The sequence below is a fragment of the Arabidopsis thaliana genome, chromosome 2 (assembly GCF_000001735.4).
Source record: "Arabidopsis thaliana chromosome 2, partial sequence".
Taxonomy (NCBI): domain Eukaryota; kingdom Viridiplantae; phylum Streptophyta; class Magnoliopsida; order Brassicales; family Brassicaceae; genus Arabidopsis; species Arabidopsis thaliana.
The window spans coordinates 13,697,426-13,718,233 of NC_003071.7; the positions used below are offsets into that span (position 1 = coordinate 13,697,426).

The 20,808-nt window shown below is 33.6% G+C and overlaps 5 protein-coding genes, 3 long non-coding RNA genes, 1 other non-coding gene and 1 pseudogene across 12 annotated transcripts; 5 read left to right on the top strand and 5 right to left on the bottom strand.

The window, feature by feature from the left end:
* The first annotated feature begins 31 nt into the window (after positions 1-31).
* On the top strand, positions 32-3,223 carry CCT1 (phosphorylcholine cytidylyltransferase). Of its 2 annotated transcripts, NM_128785.3 has the most exons (8): positions 32-398; positions 829-945; positions 1,045-1,140; positions 1,308-1,350; positions 1,425-1,580; positions 1,674-1,754; positions 2,381-2,479; positions 2,589-3,216. In NM_128785.3, the coding sequence occupies exons 1-8, from the start codon at positions 220-222 to the stop codon at positions 2,814-2,816; spliced, it is 999 nt and encodes a 332-aa protein (NP_180785.1). In that variant the 5' UTR covers positions 32-219; the 3' UTR covers positions 2,817-3,216. The 2 variants fall into 2 exon arrangements, with proteins under 2 accessions (NP_180785.1, NP_001323485.1); NM_001336383.1 differs by having other exon boundaries at positions 60-945; positions 2,589-3,223.
* Positions 3,224-5,812: 2,589 nt separating this feature from the next.
* Positions 5,813-6,348, bottom strand: AT2G08505. Its single transcript, NR_140356.1, has 2 exons — positions 5,996-6,348; positions 5,813-5,889 (listed from the first exon to the last, which is right to left on the bottom strand). It is a non-coding gene; the product is annotated as an other RNA (long non-coding RNA).
* A 294-nt stretch (positions 6,349-6,642) lies between these two features.
* Positions 6,643-9,503, top strand: ZIP3 (zinc transporter 3 precursor). Its single transcript, NM_128786.4, has 3 exons — positions 6,643-7,416; positions 8,430-8,579; positions 8,882-9,503. Exons 1-3 carry the CDS (start codon positions 6,853-6,855, stop codon positions 9,185-9,187), a joined length of 1,020 nt encoding a protein of 339 aa, NP_180786.1. The 5' UTR covers positions 6,643-6,852; the 3' UTR covers positions 9,188-9,503.
* A 752-nt stretch (positions 9,504-10,255) lies between these two features.
* Positions 10,256-10,457, bottom strand: AT2G08510. Its single transcript, NR_140357.1, has one exon. It is a non-coding gene; the product is annotated as an other RNA (long non-coding RNA).
* Positions 10,293-10,541, top strand: AT2G08515. Its single transcript, NR_140358.1, has one exon. It is a non-coding gene; the product is annotated as an other RNA (long non-coding RNA).
* Positions 10,542-11,322: 781 nt separating this feature from the next.
* Positions 11,323-11,439, bottom strand: MIR417. The gene has a single exon (NR_140696.1). It is a non-coding gene; the product is annotated as a microRNA ath-MIR417 precursor (primary transcript).
* Positions 11,440-12,178: 739 nt separating this feature from the next.
* Positions 12,179-12,931, top strand: AT2G32275 (uncharacterized protein). Its single transcript, NM_201852.2, has 2 exons — positions 12,179-12,549; positions 12,665-12,931. Exon 1 carries the CDS (start codon positions 12,264-12,266, stop codon positions 12,540-12,542), a length of 279 nt encoding a protein of 92 aa, NP_973581.1. The 5' UTR covers positions 12,179-12,263; the 3' UTR covers positions 12,543-12,549; positions 12,665-12,931.
* A 2,571-nt stretch (positions 12,932-15,502) lies between these two features.
* AT2G32280 (GPI inositol-deacylase C, putative (DUF1218)) lies at positions 15,503-17,783 on the top strand. 2 transcript variants are annotated; one of them, NM_001336384.1, is made up of 4 exons: positions 15,541-15,883; positions 16,081-16,286; positions 16,366-16,580; positions 17,302-17,783. In NM_001336384.1, exons 1-3 carry the CDS (start codon positions 15,785-15,787, stop codon positions 16,550-16,552), a joined length of 492 nt encoding a protein of 163 aa, NP_001323429.1. In that variant the 5' UTR covers positions 15,541-15,784; the 3' UTR covers positions 16,553-16,580; positions 17,302-17,783. The 2 variants fall into 2 exon arrangements, with proteins under 2 accessions (NP_180787.1, NP_001323429.1); NM_128787.4 differs by lacking the exon at positions 17,302-17,783 and having other exon boundaries at positions 15,503-15,883; positions 16,366-17,074.
* BAM6 (beta-amylase 6) lies at positions 17,091-19,577 on the bottom strand. The gene is made up of 7 exons (NM_128788.3): positions 19,302-19,577; positions 18,743-19,216; positions 18,497-18,661; positions 18,133-18,399; positions 17,830-18,039; positions 17,515-17,748; positions 17,091-17,421 (listed from the first exon to the last, which is right to left on the bottom strand). Exons 1-7 carry the CDS (start codon positions 19,479-19,481, stop codon positions 17,218-17,220), a joined length of 1,734 nt encoding a protein of 577 aa, NP_180788.2. The 5' UTR covers positions 19,482-19,577; the 3' UTR covers positions 17,091-17,217.
* A 186-nt stretch (positions 19,578-19,763) lies between these two features.
* Positions 19,764-20,230, bottom strand: AT2G32291 (annotated as a pseudogene). The gene has a single exon.
* Positions 20,231-20,808: the final 578 nt, after the last annotated feature.

Consider the following 20,808-nt stretch of genomic DNA (forward strand, 5'->3'; position numbering starts at 1 on the left):
TTTATTTCTCTCCATTTTATTCAGTGAGAAAATAAAATTACAAATGCCTGAACACAAAAATAAATAAAATTAGAATAATCAGTTTCCTCTAGAGGATATTCTTCGTCACAAAATTAAAAAAAAAAAGAGTAGGAGAAGAGGGAAGCGACTAGCACCTTTTGTAGTTTTCCGTTTATTTTCTGTATAAGGCGGGTGATTTCGGCTCCTTCATCGGAAATTATGAGCAACGTTATCGGCGATCGCACTGAAGACGGCCTTTCCACCGCCGCTGCGGCCTCTGGCTCTACGGCTGTCCAGAGTTCTCCTCCCACTGATCGTCCTGTCCGCGTCTACGCCGATGGGATCTACGATCTTTTCCACTTTGGTCATGCTCGATCTCTCGAACAAGCCAAATTAGCGTTAGTATTTCTTATCTCTTAGAGATGATTGTCCTGATTTTCATCTCTAATTCGACTTTTTTTTACCGTCGCGTGCTCAATTTTCGCCGTTCCAGTGTCATTTTTCTCTGATCTGTTGAGTCTGGTTCATTGTAAGTTGTACAGTTTTTGTTTAGGTCGAGAGACATATCTTCCTTATTAGATAGTCTCGGTGATTGATTGGTCTGTATTGATTGAAATCTGTGATGTGCAAGGTCTTGTCGCGTATGATTTTAGTGAATCCCTTTCTAAATGTTGAAATTTGCAATAGCTGATACTGTTTCTGGATATATGTTCTTGACGAATGTTTTCGATTTTTTATTATTTTGAGGAGGTATGAGAGAAATTGACTTCTGGTTTCGTGTTCTTATGGTGTTGCTATGATTGTGCCGTTTCTTAATCGGCCGAGCAGGTTTCCAAACAACACTTACCTTCTTGTTGGATGTTGCAATGATGAGACTACCCATAAGTACAAGGGAAGGACTGTAATGACTGCAGAAGAGCGATATGAATCACTTCGACATTGCAAGTAATTGTTTTCTCTTATGTTCTGTTGAATGTGTTAGTAGAAAAACCCATGGAAGTGGCAGTGAGTGGAATTTTAGAACACGTTTTTTTTATCATGCAGGTGGGTGGATGAAGTCATCCCTGATGCACCATGGGTGGTCAACCAGGAGTTTCTTGACAAGCACCAGATTGACTATGTTGCCCACGATTCTCTTCCGTAAGAACATGTGTCTCTTGTGTTAGTTTTTATTTAGTTTTAAAAAATGGTGAAAACTTAGTTTTGTAGTTTTTACCTTTCACGACGTGCTTGTTGTTAGTTTAGCTCTTTTCTTACAAATGATTTTAGAACTACAATAACCTTCTTTGTATAATTCTCATGCACAGCTATGCTGATTCAAGCGGAGCTGGAAAGGATGTCTATGAATTTGTGAGTCGGAAGAATTTTCATACTCCTGCTTTTGACACTTTCATAGTTCTGTTGTAACTGAGCATCTGTTGCAGGTTAAGAAAGTTGGGAGGTTTAAGGAAACACAGCGAACTGAAGGAATATCGACCTCGGATATAATAATGAGAATAGTGAAAGATTACAATCAGTATGTCATGCGTAACTTGGATAGAGGATACTCAAGGGAAGATCTTGGAGTTAGCTTTGTCAAGGCATGTCATCATTTTCTTATCTCTACAATTTTGTCCTTTCTCAAAAAAAATTCACTTGTAAGAATCAACTTTGGATTTGTCGATTTGCAACAGGAAAAGAGACTTAGAGTTAATATGAGGCTAAAGAAACTCCAGGAGAGGGTCAAAGAACAACAAGAAAGAGTGGGAGAAAAGGCATGTCTTCTCTCAACTTCATTTTGCTTAATTGATCATTAGTTCATCACAAGTCCATCATTTGGACTGTATTGCATTCAATCAAATAAAGCTGTTCATCATAAGTTACAAGGAGAAATAACTAAATTTTAGGTCTTGTCTCTGCCTATTCATTCACATCTCCGCTTGATCTTGTACCTTTGACTATTTAGCGACTGTTTGGAAACCACTCTTAATGTGTCACGTTTTGGAGTCTAACTTGTCCTTAATTTGAACCTCGTTCACTTCTTTTAGGACTTTAATACTCTGTTTGGTTAGTAGCCTCTAGGCAGAAAACATTTGTATGTATTGCTTTTATTTTGTGTCTTCTTGTTGTGATTATTGGGTTATAGAATTGCATCACAAAGTGATGCTTGTTAATCCGCTGTAGTAGTGCCAGGCGATATCATGTTATATAATCTCATCTCGGTAGTAGCAGCCTTATCTCGTGTATCCGCTGCGCTTGAAACCTCCATGCAGTTTCATGCTTTAGCTAGTAATATGATATCTGATGAGACTAAGTTCATATGTGATTCTGAAAAAGCTGATTTTGTAGAAGTTTCTTATAATGCTCCTTCCTCTGTTGTTGTTAAACCCGGTTTTTCCAGATCCAAACTGTAAAAATGCTGCGCAACGAGTGGGTAGAGAATGCAGATCGATGGGTCGCTGGATTTCTTGAAATATTTGAAGAAGGTTGCCATAAGATGGTAAGTTCAATCTTGAAGACACATACAGTGCTTCAAAAATCTACTAATATTCATGACTATGTTCTGTATAACCTTGATTAAACTTGACAAATGCGTAAAATGTTAACAGGGAACTGCAATCGTAGACAGTATCCAAGAAAGGTTAATGAGACAAAAGTCGGCAGAGAGGCTGGAGAACGGTCAGGATGATGACACAGACGACCAGTTCTATGAAGAATACTTCGATCATGACATGGGTAGTGACGATGATGAAGATGAAAAATTCTACGACGAGGAAGAAGTAAAGGAAGAAGAGACAGAGAAAACTGTTATGACGGATGCTAAAGACAACAAGTAAGAACAAATTTGGCTTGCAGAAACCTCAGATTAGCTCTACTTATGGCCACTTCTACTAAACTCCCTTAAGCCTCGCACTCTCTCTCGAAATTCATCTACTTAACATATAATACCAATGTTTAGAAAGAGAGAGTGTGTGATGTGTTTGTTTGTGTGTGTTGAACAAACGAACGTGCGTGGTTGTCTTTGGTGAGTTGGTCTCATCTTTGTTGATTTTTGAATGCGCATGTATTTTTTTCTTCTTTTTCATGACGGGCAAAGTGTTATGAAGTACAATGCAATTGTCTAAAACAGGATAAGTCAATGGTTCGTGTGTGCCATAAAGTAAACATCGCTGTGTACATCTTCCATGTTCCAAACTCAACTCGTTTTCTTCAAATATTGAAATACAAATTGGTCAAAAGTCGGTTCTTATTTTTTTTTTAATTCACATTTTTAGTTTGCAGTTTTAATAGATTACAAATCACATTTTGTGCTATTTCCAATTCCATGAGCCGGCCAAGAATGTGAGTAAAAGGCAGATAAAGCAAAGGATAGCCGATTGCTTTAAAGATGTCTTTGGTAACTAGTTCGAAATTCTCTGTCCACTCGAAGACTCCACAACTCTCCTCTCAAATGTCAGCTAATCAAGTCCTACACAACTATACAAAAAGGCAATTAATTAGTAGAAAATAAAGATTGGAGGTTTAGCTTCTCCCATACATAAGTACCTTTATGAATCACTAAGCTCAGGGTTTATATGATAACCATTGCTGATCTGTGTAAAGAGAAGTTGATGAATTACTACGTGAGTGTTGTTAACCAACTCTCTTTACATATTAGGACCGTGCTTGTCAGGCCAATGGTTTTCACTTCGAAAAATTGCTTCCGATATCAAACTATGTGTACATTATTGGTGGACTGTGGACATAACTTAAACGCATAATTTTATTGTGTACCTTTAAAATAAACAATAGATTACACATATATATATGGCAAATATTTGAACATTAGATGTCAAGAGAAAAGTAAAACATGTCATGATTACACCATCTTTGTTATTATTTAGAGTGATTCTCACTAAATCTTAGGCGGTTAGCAACCGCCATAGTTTTCAAAATCTCATTCTATCGGGATTAAATCTGTTTTTGGTGACTATATATAAACATTGGTCGAATTTTTAGGTAAGTAAAATCAGAGTTATATTGAAAAGAATCATGAAATTAAATTACAAACCAAAGTAGAACCCATGTTTTGCTTTTTTCTTTAATTTGACTTTACCAACGTCGAGTTTCAGAGAAACTTAAAGAAACAAATGCAGAAGCAAAAACTTAAACGGCAAAATTGTAAGACCCCAAATTACTTATTAGAAAAAGAATATGTATATGTTACCTTCACCAGTGCAACTCATATCACTAGACAACTAAGACCCCGACGAAAGAAAAAGTTTTTAATATCAAGATTCATTTTCTTACAGTAATATCAAGACTTTTTCATCTTTTAGACTACAACTTTGAATACATTGAAGAAAACTACAATAAGATTGAGAAAAATTATGTTTCTCTAAGAAATAAAAAAGTAAGATATATATTAAGGTTAATTTGGAACTGTATTATTTTGAATCAAAAAGAAACTCAAAAAGTGTGAAACTCAAAATTAAGTCTCCTCATATAATTTGAAACTCAAAATGAACTAAAAGTAAACCATTAAATGATGTATGTATCCTCAAACAATTTTTGAAACAATTTAAAATTTATCTACGTTACTATAAGGATAGAAGAGTACATATACTTACTTAAAAGTGTTATATTTAAAATTTATAAATGTGCTAAAAGGAAGAAAGATAGAGCATCCCTATATATAACTGCAACATTTATGGACTATCTTTTATGAAAACTTAGGCTCACCACACTTCTTTGTATACAAATTGTATCATTTATACATTTATGAAAAATTAATTTGGATGTATTCATGTATAGATTGTCAAATTAATTTGTACACCCACATTTTAAATATATGCTAATATTAGGATAAGTATTCTGCATTTTAAATATCTAATGGCAATACAAAGTTTAGTTAGTAAAGTCAAAATAGTTAATTATTTTTTTCTATAACATAATAATTTGAAAAATGTATTATGTAATTTGATAATTTGTACATTAATTTTATTAGTATAAAGACAAATAAGTTAGATTAAATACTTATAGAATTTGTTGACAAAAAAATTAACAATATTAAACGAAAATGACAGGATAATCTGTATCCAGAAAGATGATGTGTATACATAACTGCGTCAAGACGGATATTGTATGAATATATGTAATAGAACATTAAGAATCAAATAAAAAGATGTAAGCATATGAAGATGTAAAAAATGAGTCATAGTATCGACATATTTAGAGTTTGACTTGATATGTTTAAGCTTCATTACCATTATTTTTCTCTAGCTAAGAGAGGAGTCAACTTGTGTGCTACATAGGTCCGTACATTTTATGTCGACATTCTTTCGCCATTCTTTTTGAAAAAAGAAAAAGGAAATATTCTTTGTCTTATATCTTTTCATCTTTTCGATTTCTTAATTATTTAAAAATAGTATCGTAAACCAGGGTACTCGTGACGACGTGTCTGAATCAGTCTAGTTTGAATTAATATAATGAAAAACTAATCACTATGAAGCAAACGATATTAATTTACTCTCTTTTTTTTCATAATAGTCGCTCTCGACTACGTTTACGATGCCCACATTTTCCTTTGAGAACATATATTAATTTGTAGTCACTATGAAAATTAATACTGTTACATAGAAGACATATAGAATTCCACTTTAACTTGAGTTCCACAAGAGCAAAAAATAATATTTCTCCTTTTTACAAGATTTAATTTTTCTATGAGACTATATTTTCAACATAATTTTGTGATATATGACTTAAATAAATTAATTTTGATTTCATATACTAATTATATGAACTGGATAAACATTTTAATTACGTCATAATATCATATGTCATGCTTCCAGTTAATCGTTATCGGAGGCTTCGGCCCATGTTGTCTGAAAACCCAAGCCATATCAATCATTTCTTCATACAAACTAAAATTCCTTCAATTGGAGAAGGGATATGAAAATAAGAGAACAATCCAACAAACAAACACTTACAAAAAGATTTAGAGACATTTCCTCCAGATCAATACTCAATTACTCACCAAAATTTTGAACGATATATACTTCTGAACTAAACATGTTATACGCATCTCTCACTCATTAAAAGCTTTCCCAATATCATATTAATCCCGGGATACTTTGACCATTTATTCATGTCGCATGGACAACTAGTTAAGAGTACATCGAGACATTGTATGAGAATATCAGTGTCCCCAAATCTCTGCCAACTCCACCCTGGAGAAGGGACATCACGTCGGCAAGATTAAACGATTACTGGTCGTACACAGATTCAACCTTACCTAACGCATGAACAAACCCTCCAGTGAGAAAAAGACGCATCACCCCATTTACAATTATCCTCGCGCGGACTAATCCCAAGTCGAGGACGCAACTAAAGCTCTGAGACTCATGATGAGTTTCCTATTTCATACCCAAACGATATAGTAATATCAAATTATTGCTATATTAATTAAATTAAACAATTCGTTCAAGTTGACTTTCATTAGATATGATCAGATTTGTCTCTTATGAATCGTAACTAATAATGCGCATTATTATATAAAACAAGTTTAAATACATGGTATACTTCCTAAAAAATTACGTATTGAGTTTGAATTAATTTTACCATCAAGATCTCGTGAAGATAAAAGGGCAAAACGAGATACAAAATCATTAGTTGAATATTTTAGTTTTTGTTAGTTTAAGAAGTTCAATATCTTATTAACGAATGACCAAACGAACAAAATTAATACTACCACACATTTTTATATGATATTAATATACGTATATATACATTCAGTACTTCCATTACCATACCAAGCTTTTCTCTTCTTTTCATCATCAAGAATCCAACCTATCCGGTTCATAAAAGCCCTAATTTTAAAATAAGATAGAGATTATGAAGACTAAGAACGTGAAACTCTTATTCTTCTTCTTCTCCGTCTCCCTCCTTCTCATCGCCGTCGTCAACGCCGCCGAAGGCCATTCACATGGTGGACCAAAATGTGAATGCTCACACGAAGACGACCATGAAAACAAAGCCGGAGCTCGGAAATACAAGATCGCCGCAATTCCTACAGTTCTAATAGCCGGCATAATCGGAGTTCTTTTCCCTTTGTTAGGCAAAGTCTTCCCTTCTTTGCGTCCAGAAACATGTTTCTTCTTCGTCACGAAAGCTTTCGCAGCCGGAGTTATCTTGGCTACCGGATTTATGCATGTCTTGCCTGAGGCTTACGAGATGCTTAACTCTCCATGTTTGACATCTGAAGCATGGGAATTTCCGTTCACCGGATTTATTGCGATGATTGCTGCGATCTTGACGTTATCCGTTGATACATTTGCCACTTCGAGTTTCTATAAATCGCATTGCAAAGCGTCTAAGAGGGTCAGTGATGGAGAAACCGGCGAGTCCTCCGTTGACTCCGAGAAGGTCCAAATTCTCCGGACTAGAGTTATTGCACAGGTTTGTTGAGCTCCACGTTTTAACAATCATAGATTTTGAGTTTGTTGAGCTCCACCTTTAACTATCATCATAGAGTTTTTTTTAGTTTAAATATATATATTTTATAGAGAAAACAAAACGTAGCATTCATTGTATAAACGTTTTTTGTTTGAATATAATTTTACATTCTTTCAAAAAAAAGAAAAAAAAACGTTTTGATTTTTTGGAACAAAAGAAATGAATTGATATGTGGAAGATAGTCGTGCAGTTCCATTTCAATTTCAATGGTTATATATACTAATACTAAGAATCGAACATAATTGTAAATGGAAACAAGCAATGATAACATTTAGGAAACTTTAAAGGATTTTTGATAAAAATAAAAGAGGCAAAATATTTTGTTGTTTATTTATTGAAAAAAACATAACAAATGCATAATCACGTAATGACGTTGCAGAACGAAAATTTGCAGAATAAATTTTTTTAAAATAAAATGTTGCATGCACAACATTTCTTTAATTTGTGAATGAATATGTTATTTCTATTTAATTCTATTTTTAACGTTAAAATAAAAATGCGAAAAATGAAAAATCAGATCCATACACAAATTAAATAAATTTTATGTGCATGCATATGTAGTTTTTGACTTTAATTATATTATATTTTCTCTAGAGAAAGAAAAACCCTACTACAAATTCATGCATTTGCCAGATTTTATTTTCTTGTCGACGCGGTGAATTAGATTCGGACATGTGAATGTGAGATTTGATTCTTTAGAAACCGTCACATGTTATTTATAAGTACCGAAATTCCAAATTAAAACTTTTCATATGATTAGCTTTTAACAAATCATATTTTAAATATAAGATTAAAAAAGACTAAGTCCATTATTTGGAATGCAATCGAACACATGGCGTAATTTTCTTTTGTCCGAAATCTAATATAAAAAAAAAGAACAAAAAGTGTAATGTAACATTTGAAATTACCTCATGACTGATATTCTTGTGTTTATATATTATAAACTCTAAAAATAGGTATTGGAGTTGGGAATAATAGTACACTCAGTGGTAATAGGAATATCACTAGGAGCTTCACAGAGCCCAGATGCTGCAAAAGCTCTGTTTATTGCCTTAATGTTTCATCAATGCTTCGAAGGTCTAGGCCTTGGTGGTTGTATTGCTCAGGTATATTTCCTCTTCTCTATATTCATTATTTACTCCTTTAATGAAAGCTCTATTTCCGATATAATTAAACTCAGTATTGCATAGTTTTCAACTTTAACTGGTTCCTAAATTGATTCCTTTTGAAAGAAAAAAAAATCGTTGATGGTATAGGTATGTAAAATAACTTGTCAAATAGCAAGCAAAATCTATAAAAAATGTACATTTTGTATTATTAAAAAAACCCACATTAAAAACTGATGACATCGATAATAATAAATTGAAATGTTGGTCTACAAAATACTGAAAATATTTTTTTGTTGCAGGGAAAATTCAAGTGTTTGTCAGTAACAATCATGTCGACGTTCTTCGCAATAACGACACCGATAGGAATCGTTGTGGGAATGGGAATAGCAAATTCTTACGATGAGTCTTCACCAACGGCTCTGATCGTTCAAGGAGTTTTGAACGCTGCATCCGCAGGCATTCTCATCTACATGTCTTTGGTTGACCTTCTCGCAGCAGATTTCACGCACCCTAAAATGCAATCCAATACTGGGCTTCAAATTATGGCCCATATTGCTCTCCTTCTTGGTGCTGGCCTCATGTCTCTATTGGCTAAATGGGCTTGATAGCTCTTTAATTCAACTCTTCTAGTTTTTGCTCATGGCCTTTTATGGCCACCTTGAATTCGAATTATTTGTTCTTATTTTCCCCCTTTTCAATGATATTTTTGAGATCTCTATTTTCTGAAACACTTCATGTACTCATGTTTAACATTATTACAATTGTGTATATTGATCAGTGTCCAAGGAAAGTAACGAGCCTTGATTTGTTGCTTGCTTGCGTGATTTGTGATAATCTATTATGTATGTATTTTGTGTTATATATTATCTTTATCTTAGAAAAAGATTACACATAAAAAAATTATTGTTTAGGGCAAATAAATTCATTTTTCTATATTAAGAAGTTAATATCGCTTTGCTAAGCAGATAATATCATACTAACACGAAGAGTTATATTGGGCTTATATATTATAAAACTATTTTCTAATTTTCCAATGTGGATCACATGTATATTGTACAAGAAGTCATTAAACTCATACATCTTTTCATTGTTTTCATTATTTTAAAATTTACTGTGTATATATAATTGGATCTTTACTGGCTTCGACAAAGACAACATCCCCAAGTACACAAAATCTCATACTCCTCTGAGCATTCATATCTAGTTGTTCATTGACGTTAATTTATAAAGGAATCTTATTTATAAACATATGGCAATATGGCATCAATTTTCATTAATGTTATGTTTTTGAAACACGACTTTTGTAAGTTGTCCAACTTTAAAAGTAATAACTAAAAACATACAAGAGTTTAACTTATTAATAATAGATAAACCGTATCAGTGTGTAGAAAGTAAAATTTCGTTTGAAAAAGATCCAACAGATTCATTAACACAAACAGTTTTGAAAGGCTCATTTAACATAACTTAATAAAAAAAGCATTAAATAAACCTAAAATAAAACTATACCAGAAAGTAAATAAATGTGCAGAAACTGTTAAATGGATCCTCATAACTTGTTTTTGTTTCAGTTATAAAAACTTCAGTATATAATAAACCCTAAATCCTTCTGTCGCTGAACCCAAAATTCAAGTAAACTATTTAGATTTTTGTTCTAATCATTTTTCTCAAGTTTGAAATGATTTTCTCTATATTTAGTCATTGTTATCGTTCCAATGCTGTGGATCGAGAGGAATCATCGACGATTGATCAGCGATTGCTGGCTCCTCAGTCAGGACGACGCACGAGTGAGGATTCCACACGTTGGCAACCGTCTTTATATCCCATCTCGGAGGACGTCGGGGAGAGTGATCGCTCAACGGCCAAGGTCTCAGTCGTACGTGGGAAATCAAAGACCAAAAAGTTGGTTTTATTCAGCTACAAAATCAAGAGAGCCTGGTTAGTCCTCACGTATATATTAGATGGTTTCCGTCTATCTTTTTATTATTTTCATAAATTTCATATTAGCTGGTTAGAAAAAATAATACATATGTTAGATGTCTTTCTATTAAAATTATAGACATTGTCTTTGCTGGATTTACTAAATATATTTTGTTGAATTTGTCTAACAGGAACATTGCAATGTCAACGAATTTAAGAGCCTCGCCGGGGTTGTCTCCTTGTCCGGTTATGTGTCGAACTGTATAATTTTCTTCCCTTATATATGCATTGCGAAAGAAAATTGCATATGATGTAAATTATTATTTTTCTAAATTTTCTTTCAAATCGTAAAAAAAGGAATTGGATATGCGATTATCCATTTTCATGTTGTTGAGCGTGTTTGAAGTTAAAAAGTTTAGTGACAGCAAAGTGCAAACTAAACAATAATTCTTGAAGTGGGTTTTACATAAACCATGAGTACTTGTTGGTTTATCTGTTTTAGATTCGACACAACAATATCTTGGTATCCTCTATGCGTGTTCAAAAAATATACCCTAAAAACAAATCGGTACGGAAAAGACCGTTGCTTTTTGTGTCTTCTATATTTCGAAACCTTCTTTTTTGTAATCTTATTACAGATGAGTCGATGACAAAACAAAACCATCAAAAACAGTAGCGGCTCATACTAATTTTTTAGTGGATTTAAAAAAGTACTTTTAACATTAAAACAATATTTAAATTTTGGTCCTCAAATTTAGTTAAAATATTTTTTTGGCCATACGCATTTGCTCCACTTACACTACTGAAGAACCGCCCCTGATCAAAATATATCAACATATTATTCGAACAAATTCACTACCTTCATGTTTAACCATTTCCATCAATAAGGGGAAAACATAAAGGAAATAGTGACGTGTTTTGACCACTTTTGAATATATTTTTCGTTATTTGGCAAAGTGAAAAAGAACTTTTTATAGCGTGGCAAAGTATACGAACCGAAAATTGTCGTCCTTAATGAAAAACAATGTTCTCCATATATACAATATATATATACTATAGTAATTTATCATGGTTATATATGTTCGAATTCAACATATACGTGCATCATATGTCACAATATTAGAAGATTAGATTTTTTTTTTTTTTTTTTAATTGATACATGTACGTACGAAAATAGATAATGTAGGTGGGAGATACATATCGCTATATCTATTTTATTTAATTTGGTTAGTTTTAATCTCTTATCTTTATATATTTATTTATTTTTGAATAAAATTTTGGTTAACATATACTAAGTTCCCTCCACCACATAAGTACAACCTGTATCATGCATATATAATAAAGAAAATACTACATTCCAAATTAAAACTTCCAATTTAAAATTTTGATATCAACAAATTCCCATTCACGAATCTTGACTCACATGTTCTCTATTGTTTCCCTGTTATTCTCATAACCTTTTTTACAATTACAGCTATTATTAATTGTAAAATTAATCATTTTTTGACATTTTAAGTTAATTACAAAATACAATATTAATGTGATATTAAATTTTAAATAGGTAATATTATTATTAGATTTACTACTATAAAAGATATAATTTTTTACAACTAACACCCGATATATGACCCCACAAAAAAAGAGAGTAATTACCTTTTATATATATTAAAGTGTGTATATATACACACACAAAAAAAGGAAAAGAAAAACCCAAATCTCTACACTGTCGAACTAATAATCACATTTTAAGTAGTCGAGTTTCAAATGATTTTTTCTCTATTCCGTCGATGTTGCCGTTCCACCTCCGCTGTGATTGACGAGCCATCGCTAGGCCATGACTCAAGTGTCTCAGGTGACTCAGTTCGCTCAGATGTCTCAGTTGACTCAGGTGTCTCAACTGACTCAGGTGACTCAGCAGCGCCTACACGGTGGAGTCCGTCTTTACCTCCGATATTGGAAGGTGACGAAACCGAGAGTGACCACCAAAACTCGAGAGTCTCACATGCTTGGTGGTTAAACAAATTACTGAAGAGATTCCGATGATTTCATGGTAGCAAAATGCTTTTTCTCTATCTTGAACTATTATTGAAATCTATTTCATTCTTTTGTCATATATACTTTGTTCATCATAATAGTATATTAATGATTTGTGTTTTGGTTGTTAGGTCGGAATCTTTAAGTGACAGATAGAGAGTATCGCCAGGATTCACTCTTGGTCCTCTTTACATATTGAAGTCTCTAGTTTTCTTCTCTTTAACAAAGCAAATTAGAATGGTGTTGTAATCGTATCGAGGACAGTGTTACAGCGACAAAACCATTTGTAATAAATTTAGATCTCTTTAAGATGTCTTTCTTTCTTCCAAAAAACAACATTGTGATTTTAGTCTTTGTTCTTGACCTAGTTCATGATATAAAAATCATCATCCCTTTTATCTGACCTTCACTCATGTTTAATCAACTTGAATCTTATGAGACCTACTACAATCACACAACTCTCCTCTTCTTAGAGCTTGCTGCAACAATGACTTCATCGAAGCTGATATAGAGTACCTACCGTACCTAAAGTGTTTCATTAAGTTGATCAAACTTGTGAGGCAATGAGATTTTGAGAGGATAGCTTGAACCTCTTTGGATATAGCTACACCAAGATTGCTAAGATGTTCTACCAATTTCAGAATAAATCATCAATGTTCACATCAATTATACAACTTTGATTTTTCCATCTCAAACGTATATATAGAATTTGAGTTGCATATAGATACGATCTTTACCTATACAATCTTGTTAAAGTAGACCACATCGAGGTTGCAATTAATGTTCTCCCGCAATATGTAATCACAAACAATAAAGATTATCAAGTTTTAAGTCTTCCTATATCACAAACTAACCTTTAAGGAGTCTTAAGTCAATTTATGTGTTTCACCAGATTCTACCTTTGTTTAGACATGGATTGTGTCTTTAGCATCCATTCATTCATCCATAGTTACAAATCACCTTTCCATCAAAATGATCCACTCCCATCCATAGTAGTATCCACCACCATTAAAATTGTAACATGGGGCTATGAATATGATAGCATTCTTCGATTCTTGCATCAATCTGGAACCTAAATCGAAGCATAAACTACACCAAATACAATCGTAAACAACCAGAACAAAGATCTAACAACTCATGCTCAAGAACATATATAGATTAATGATGGAGAAGATAGATAAGAGAAGTAGATGAACACAAGAAGTTATTAGTTAAGATCAATCGGTGTGATATTGATCCTACATCTCGGCGAGAGCGGGATTGAACAATTCATAAACTTAACTTCACAAGATCATGGAGAGCTCCATAAATCCGGAGGTTCACGAATCATGGCCAAAAAATCTATCGTACAAGATAACAACATGAACACGGCTCATAAAAAACCTTATCTCTATTAATCAGTAAAACCCTAATTTTCAGCCAATTCCGGTTCAGTTAGTCTTCGGTTTAACATTTTTTCTTCGGTTTAATATTTAAACAAAAAAAATACAAATTCGGTTTAATGTCACACAACCATTACTAAACCGCGTGATTCGAAGCACAACTTAACAATTAGAAATTAGAATATTCATTTTTTTCAAAAACAAATTTGGATTATTGCATTATTGTTTGGATAAAACCACGATGATGTTCACATGACAAAATGATGTTTAGTGAACGAGACGCCAACCGCTTTATATGAACTGTTTTAGTTCGGAGATTTTGCGAGTTCCGACTATGGGTTAGAACTAAAATTTTCCCATATTGTCAAATGATGTTGTTATAAATAATATATTCTCTACATAATTACTGTGGAATTAAGGAACATAAATTTGATTCTTTAACAGAGAAGTGAAGATATTGGCCATGCTTGGTTGGGTTGTATTATGCCCTACTTTTCTTCCCCCCCAACACAAAGAATCCAACCATGTTTAACCAAACCAAATAAATATATAAAAAGCAACTATAAATTATTCACTTGAAGAAATGTTAATTAACAAATCGATAATTTTTATTTAAAGCGAATTCGCCATTCCATGACCATATGGACAAAAAGAAGCTTTATTGGGCCAAAGTACCCACATGCATATCCCACAGCTAATCTTTTTTATTTTTGACATATCCCAGCTAATCATATTCCATGTTTCTTCTATCCTTTTTTTTTAAAAAATTGATTATATTCCCATGATAATCATTTCAATTGTTTTACCTAATCCTATATTTGTTCGGAGTTTCTACTAGAATTTCTATCTACATCAACATCAAATTGTAATAGCTTTATGTCTTTGCTAAAGCACATTACCTATGTAGCAAACAATCGTATTAAATATAAACGAAAATATAGCTTTATGTCTTTTCACTAAAATCAACAATACTAATCCAAATCGGAGATTTGCTTTCGGTAAACATTTTTGTTCGACTTTTTATCTAGAATATTATAAAGTAAGAAATTTTGTGAATAAGTTACTAAAATGAATTCATTACAAAAGTAGATAAAGTATAAACTATCATGATAATTTAGAAGTAAAAGGATTATTTTTTTGTGAATAGTAATTTTAGATAAATAAATTATATATCTACTAAAGAGTAAATAAAAATATCAATACAATTATTTAATTTTTAAGGGCAATACAATTATTTATCATTTTGATTCATAATTAAAAAAAATTGTCGACAAACAAAAAAGCTTCATAATTTTAAATTTAGCATATATTAAGAGATATTTCATAAGAGACACTAATGTCTTTCTAATTTTCATGTTAACTTGGATGTTTTAAATATCAATCAAAAAGGTTATAATTGAGCCTCACCAAAAAAAAAAAGGGGTTATAATTGATCTGATTCGATCAATTATCCAGTGTAATTATATATTGCAATCTAGTTAATGATATAACGTTATAGGTCTCATTTCCTACATTCAACTAAAAGGTAAGCTAAAAAATCTAAAAGATACAAATATCCAACAGGAGAAATATCTTTTTCTCTCATTGTCTATATTTGTTGTTCTTCTATCTCTTTCTCTCTCTTTTTCTTCCACACCCTCACAACTTTACTTACGACTTTATTATATATATACCACCAACCCATTTTGTCATAAAAGATCATTACTCGTTAAGACTTTCCACTACCCATTCTCATTCTCTCTTCAACTAATATTCTTCCCCGGCCCTCATAAAGAAGCTTCTCCTGTTCTTTATTCACATTTTCCAAAATTGTATCTTCTTAAAGTATCTCCAACAAAACTAAATCCTACTAAGTTAAGAGATTTGAAAATGACAAAGATAGGAGGTATTCTTGTTTGTCTAGTCATTGTGGGCTTAGATGTAGCTGCTGCAATCCTCGGAATCCAAGCTGAAGTCGCCCAAAATCAGGTAAAATAAATGTTCTCTTTCAAATTAATAAATGTTGTTTCCCTAATTTATGATGCTAAAATTGGTAATGATGGTTGCATAACATACATACTGTCTCAAACTTAGAAATTTTCTCAAAAAAAAAAAAAAAAACATTAGGAACCTGAATTAATAGATTTTTTTTTAACAAATGAAACCATCGATTTCCTCTATTGTAGGTGAAGCACATGAGGCTTTGGTTATTTGAGTGCAGAGAGCCGAGCCAGGACGCGTTCAGGCTCGGTCTAGGTGCAGCCGCGATATTGGTAATGGCTCATGTCCTACTTAACTTGGTCGGAGGCTGTCTTTGTATTTGCTCTCAAGACGAGTTTCAAAGATCTTCTTCCACTAGACAAATCTCCATGGCTTGTCTTGTCCTCACTTGGTACGTTAATACAAAATCTTCTTGGCATTAATAATTGTTGGTCCAAGTAAAATGACATGATTGGCTGGTGTAATCACAGGATCGTATTCGCTGTTGGATTTGGGAGTATAGTGATTGGGACGATGTCGAACAGTAAGTCAAGATCCTCTTGTGGATTCACACATCACCATTTTCTCTCCATTGGAGGGATTTTGTGTTTTCTTCATGCCCTCTTCTGTGTTGCTTATTACGTTTCTGCCACTGCGGCCAAAGATGAAGCTAAGTGACAAAGTGTCACGGTTAATGATGGAACAGGTAGGTCCTTGTTCTTGACTATATTTATGTATAATCATATAACCTAGTTTCAATTTATTTCTTCTTATGAATCGTTTCACTTATTTCGAAGTCACTTTTGTAATTTTGAAAGCTGTGTCATTTTGAAAAATATGGAAAAGCTTTTATGTCACGCTCTGTTGTCGCATGTGGGGTTAAAATGCACTAGTGATAATGACATTCGGTGGAATCTTGTCTTTGCTTCGGGTCTTTAAATTAATTCAATTGTCTCTCGTTCTCTCTTTTTCACACACACACCTATGTGAATCCTTGTCACGGGAAACTTGAAATCTGTAGAACTGATTTCTAGGAAAATAGAATAATTTTTATAGAAGAGAGTATCAAATGGCACTATGAAGTAGAGAATTGCACAAACATTTTTTACTACCAGAAGAAGATCTGGTCTGAAATCCGACCAAAAAGGAGTTTGTATGAAAACTGATTTTTCTGTTGTTTAACTTCAAAATGTCTACAGTTGTCATATCCTGTAATCAGAAAACTAATGGTTCAAATTTATATCATTAGGATGAATTATTTACTTTTATATATTTATCTCAAATCTTTACATATTTACTTCAGAAATCTTATACGTTTATAGAATTTCCCCTTAGCATATTCTCTAGGACTTCTTTCTCAAAAATGTGCTTCGCAATAGAGACAGTACACTCTCAAAGGGTCTAATACTCATGTCTGTCTCGTCCAGCCATGGAAATGGATCAAATGGTTCTGTTTCTTCCATAAACATCTCCAAGGATTCATCGTTTCTCGATCTTTCCAACGGAAGCAGCTCGTGATTATACCTTTCAGGCTCTGAACAATACTCCTGAATCATGAAAAGCACACACAACTTCAGAAAAATGTTAAATGATCTTGGAGCAAATACACATCTCGAAGAGGGCTCTTTTTGATTGCTTACTTGGTTCGCATGCATTCGTTTCAAGAACATTTTAAACGTTGAGAAATTTGGTTCATTGAGAAGTTTATCAGACAGTCTGAGATATGTGAACCCAAACATCCTCGGTTTACCATCTTGGTTAACTCCATTAGGCCTTGCGTTTAGTATGATCTGGTTATATCCATTTCTATCGAATCTTGGAAGCGCGTTTTCGCCCGCAACTTCAATCCCTTCTCTCCATCCAGAGCTCAAAACCTTCAAATTTTAACCATTACCAAAATCAATTCAAGTAACGAATATACAAAAGTGTGGTATTTACAGATTCAACTTGCTTACTTGTTGAACAAGTTCTTGAGGTCCACTCTTAGCTTTTGCTGGTTGCTCTGTGTTTTTCATCTCTAGACAAGTGAAATTCAAGATAGCGTGATGTCTACGCATTATTTTCGCAATCGCACGATAACCATCTCTGTTTTTGAGATTGTAATAACCCGCCGTAAGTTCTGCAGCATGACTTTCAGTTTTGTACCACCAATGGATTCCAGAGACCTAAAAATTTGAGAAAACAAATTAAGAAAACTATAAATCTTAATCATGTTTAGAATTCATCCCAAAGGAAAATCCTACAAATATTTGATTTACTTTTGCTGCTATCTTGAGTTTACACCCGAGAAATACTTTATTAGCTTCATCAAGAATCTGATCACCATGGAGAAGTAACTTTTTGGAGTACCATGACAAGAAGAAATTTCCTTCTTCCTTAAGGTAAGTCCCATTCGAGTACTCGAAAAACTCTGTTTCTCCTGGAACACTGTTGTATTCGCCTGCGTTTTCCGGAAGTTTCCACTCTGGATGCCCGATTCTTCTAACTTCTTCTTCATAGTCTGATCTTAGATACTTGTCATAACACTGGGATTGAAAAAGTCATACAAAATAAACTTAAAAAGCTCTGTTTTTTGTTTTTTCAAAGCCTAAGAAATTAAGAGTCTTATTTCCTTTTTCTTACTTGAAATTCCCCAATTCCTGGAAAAACCCATCCTTGAGTCTCACTGTAAGAAGGATATCTAAGCTCTCCAGCAGGACCAAGCCCTACTTCAATGTCTATTATAACTCCAGAGCTTATGAAATCTTCCATGTTCTCTCTAAAGCTCTTCATGTAGTCTCTATACATCTAGAAACAGAGCAACGATTATATCAATATATAAACGCAATTTTTTCCGAGTTACGTTCTAAGATCAAGAGTTTTTCATACCTCAACAGCTGTTCGTCCTCTGAAGAGAGACAAGTTATCTACAGAGAGAGACAAACACTCTTTGTTTCTATTACCACTCTTGTTCGTATAGAAGATATCCGGATTCGAATCCCCGATTTCGAGTACCCATTTCGGTATCGGGATGTTGACATCGTCTCCTATGTTGCCTCCACATCTATGAAACGACATTATAGCTTGTAACTTTAGTCCAAAGCTTTGTACGATCGCAAACAAGTTTCTATAAGCACTCCATTGATATTGCTTTGGACCTTTTGATTCAACGATTCCCCACCATACGTCAACCATCACTCCATCTACTTGACTTTGTTTCAGTTTCTTGAGCTGTTTCTTGAGACTCTCTTCGTTTTCAAGAACGTTATCGTTCGTGATGACTCCAAGCTGAAGCATGACGTAGACAGGAACATAGTTGGTCAACATTTTGTCTTCATACGTCGTCGTATTGAACTCTGTCGCCTGTGTTTTCAAGATTAATGATTCAAAAACACAAAACCAGAGAGTTAACAGAAAAAAAAGCTCAAAGATTGTTGTTACTACTAACCTTTGGTTCTGTTGCAGAAGAAGCAGTGGCTTGATGCGTTCTTAGAGATCCCTCCTTGATTGATAATCTCCATTGGACTCGTTTTTTAGTTTCTTTATCTTGTACAAAAATTGAAGATCCTTTGTGGAGATTTCTTCCGTTGATCAGATTAGGGTTCATCATTCCTAATACGCTTGTCATGGTACCTTGCACTTGACGGAACTACAAAAATCATTTACTGGAATCATTATGATCATACACACACAAAAATAATTTTTTCAGTGAAATTAATTAAATTTGCTAATTTTCTGGCGCGTTCGTATGCTATCAACAAAACGTGGCCATAATTTTCTTGCCCAATTTTTTTTTTTTTTTTTTTGTATTTTTGTTTAGTCACGTTTTTATTCCTTGTTTTGTAGTTTCACGGAAAATAGAAGAATGAATTATCATATAACCAATAAATATCTATGTGATACTAGGATAGTGGGGTATGCAACATTCGATCAGTGTCCATGAAGGTTCTCCAGTTACTAATGAAAAATGTATGCTCCTGAGACAACTCATCGTGCCTTGATAAATAATCAATTCCATGGACAGTGGTCGATATAAGATCCTCTGATTTCTAAGAAAGACCAGACCTCTGATTACATATCACCGACAACTTCTGCTTCTTTCCATTTAAGATATCTTATGATTTCTAAGAAAGACCAGACCTCTGATAGGACTGAATCTTTCAAATACAAAGTCATACGGAATTTTCATGTGACTAGTGGCGGCTACATGAGACGACTTCTCATCCGGATTATGAGGCTGAGGTGAGGAGAAGAAAAATACTTCATCGTTGTTTTTGCAGGCAAACAAGAGCTGTGGGCGAGCCAAAGATCTGGTCAAGAACATCACGGTAAAATAGGGATGGCCAAGTATGGAAGCCCATAGCTTTGATAACATCTCGCTATAAATTTTTTTTTTTTTTGAAAATAATATTAAATTATATTTAAAGAAAAACATAGCGTTTGTACAACTAGTGCATCGAATAGTAGAAAATTTTAGCAGAAAATTAGAAACTTTTACACTTAGATCCTTGTTTCAAACCAAACTTGTAATCCGTTATCATAGCGTTTATCGCCTAGAAGTCGGATTGTGGAAAACGGTTTCGGATTTGTTTGTTAATCCACTCGATGATCCAAGAAACTGTGTGTGGAGCTTTCCCATGTCGTCGCCTATTTCTCCACCATTAAGTGAGGTCCTTGGTCGCATATTGCATAGGCATGCAAGACGATCCTCCAATGATAAATCCTAGGGCTTTGCGGCTTCGGCTCTGCTCTTCCACGATTTCAACTTATTTTTAGAAAAAGTTGATCTCAAGTAGAGAAACCGAATGACGTGAAGGGCTGAGAGGAAGCCCATGTAGGACAAAATCAGTCTCGTTTATGTTCGGTCGGGCTTTTTCACCAATCTGGTTGACCACTATCGAGTCATTGGTACCGTAACAACAAAGAAGTAATACGTCTGCACAATATGCATTATC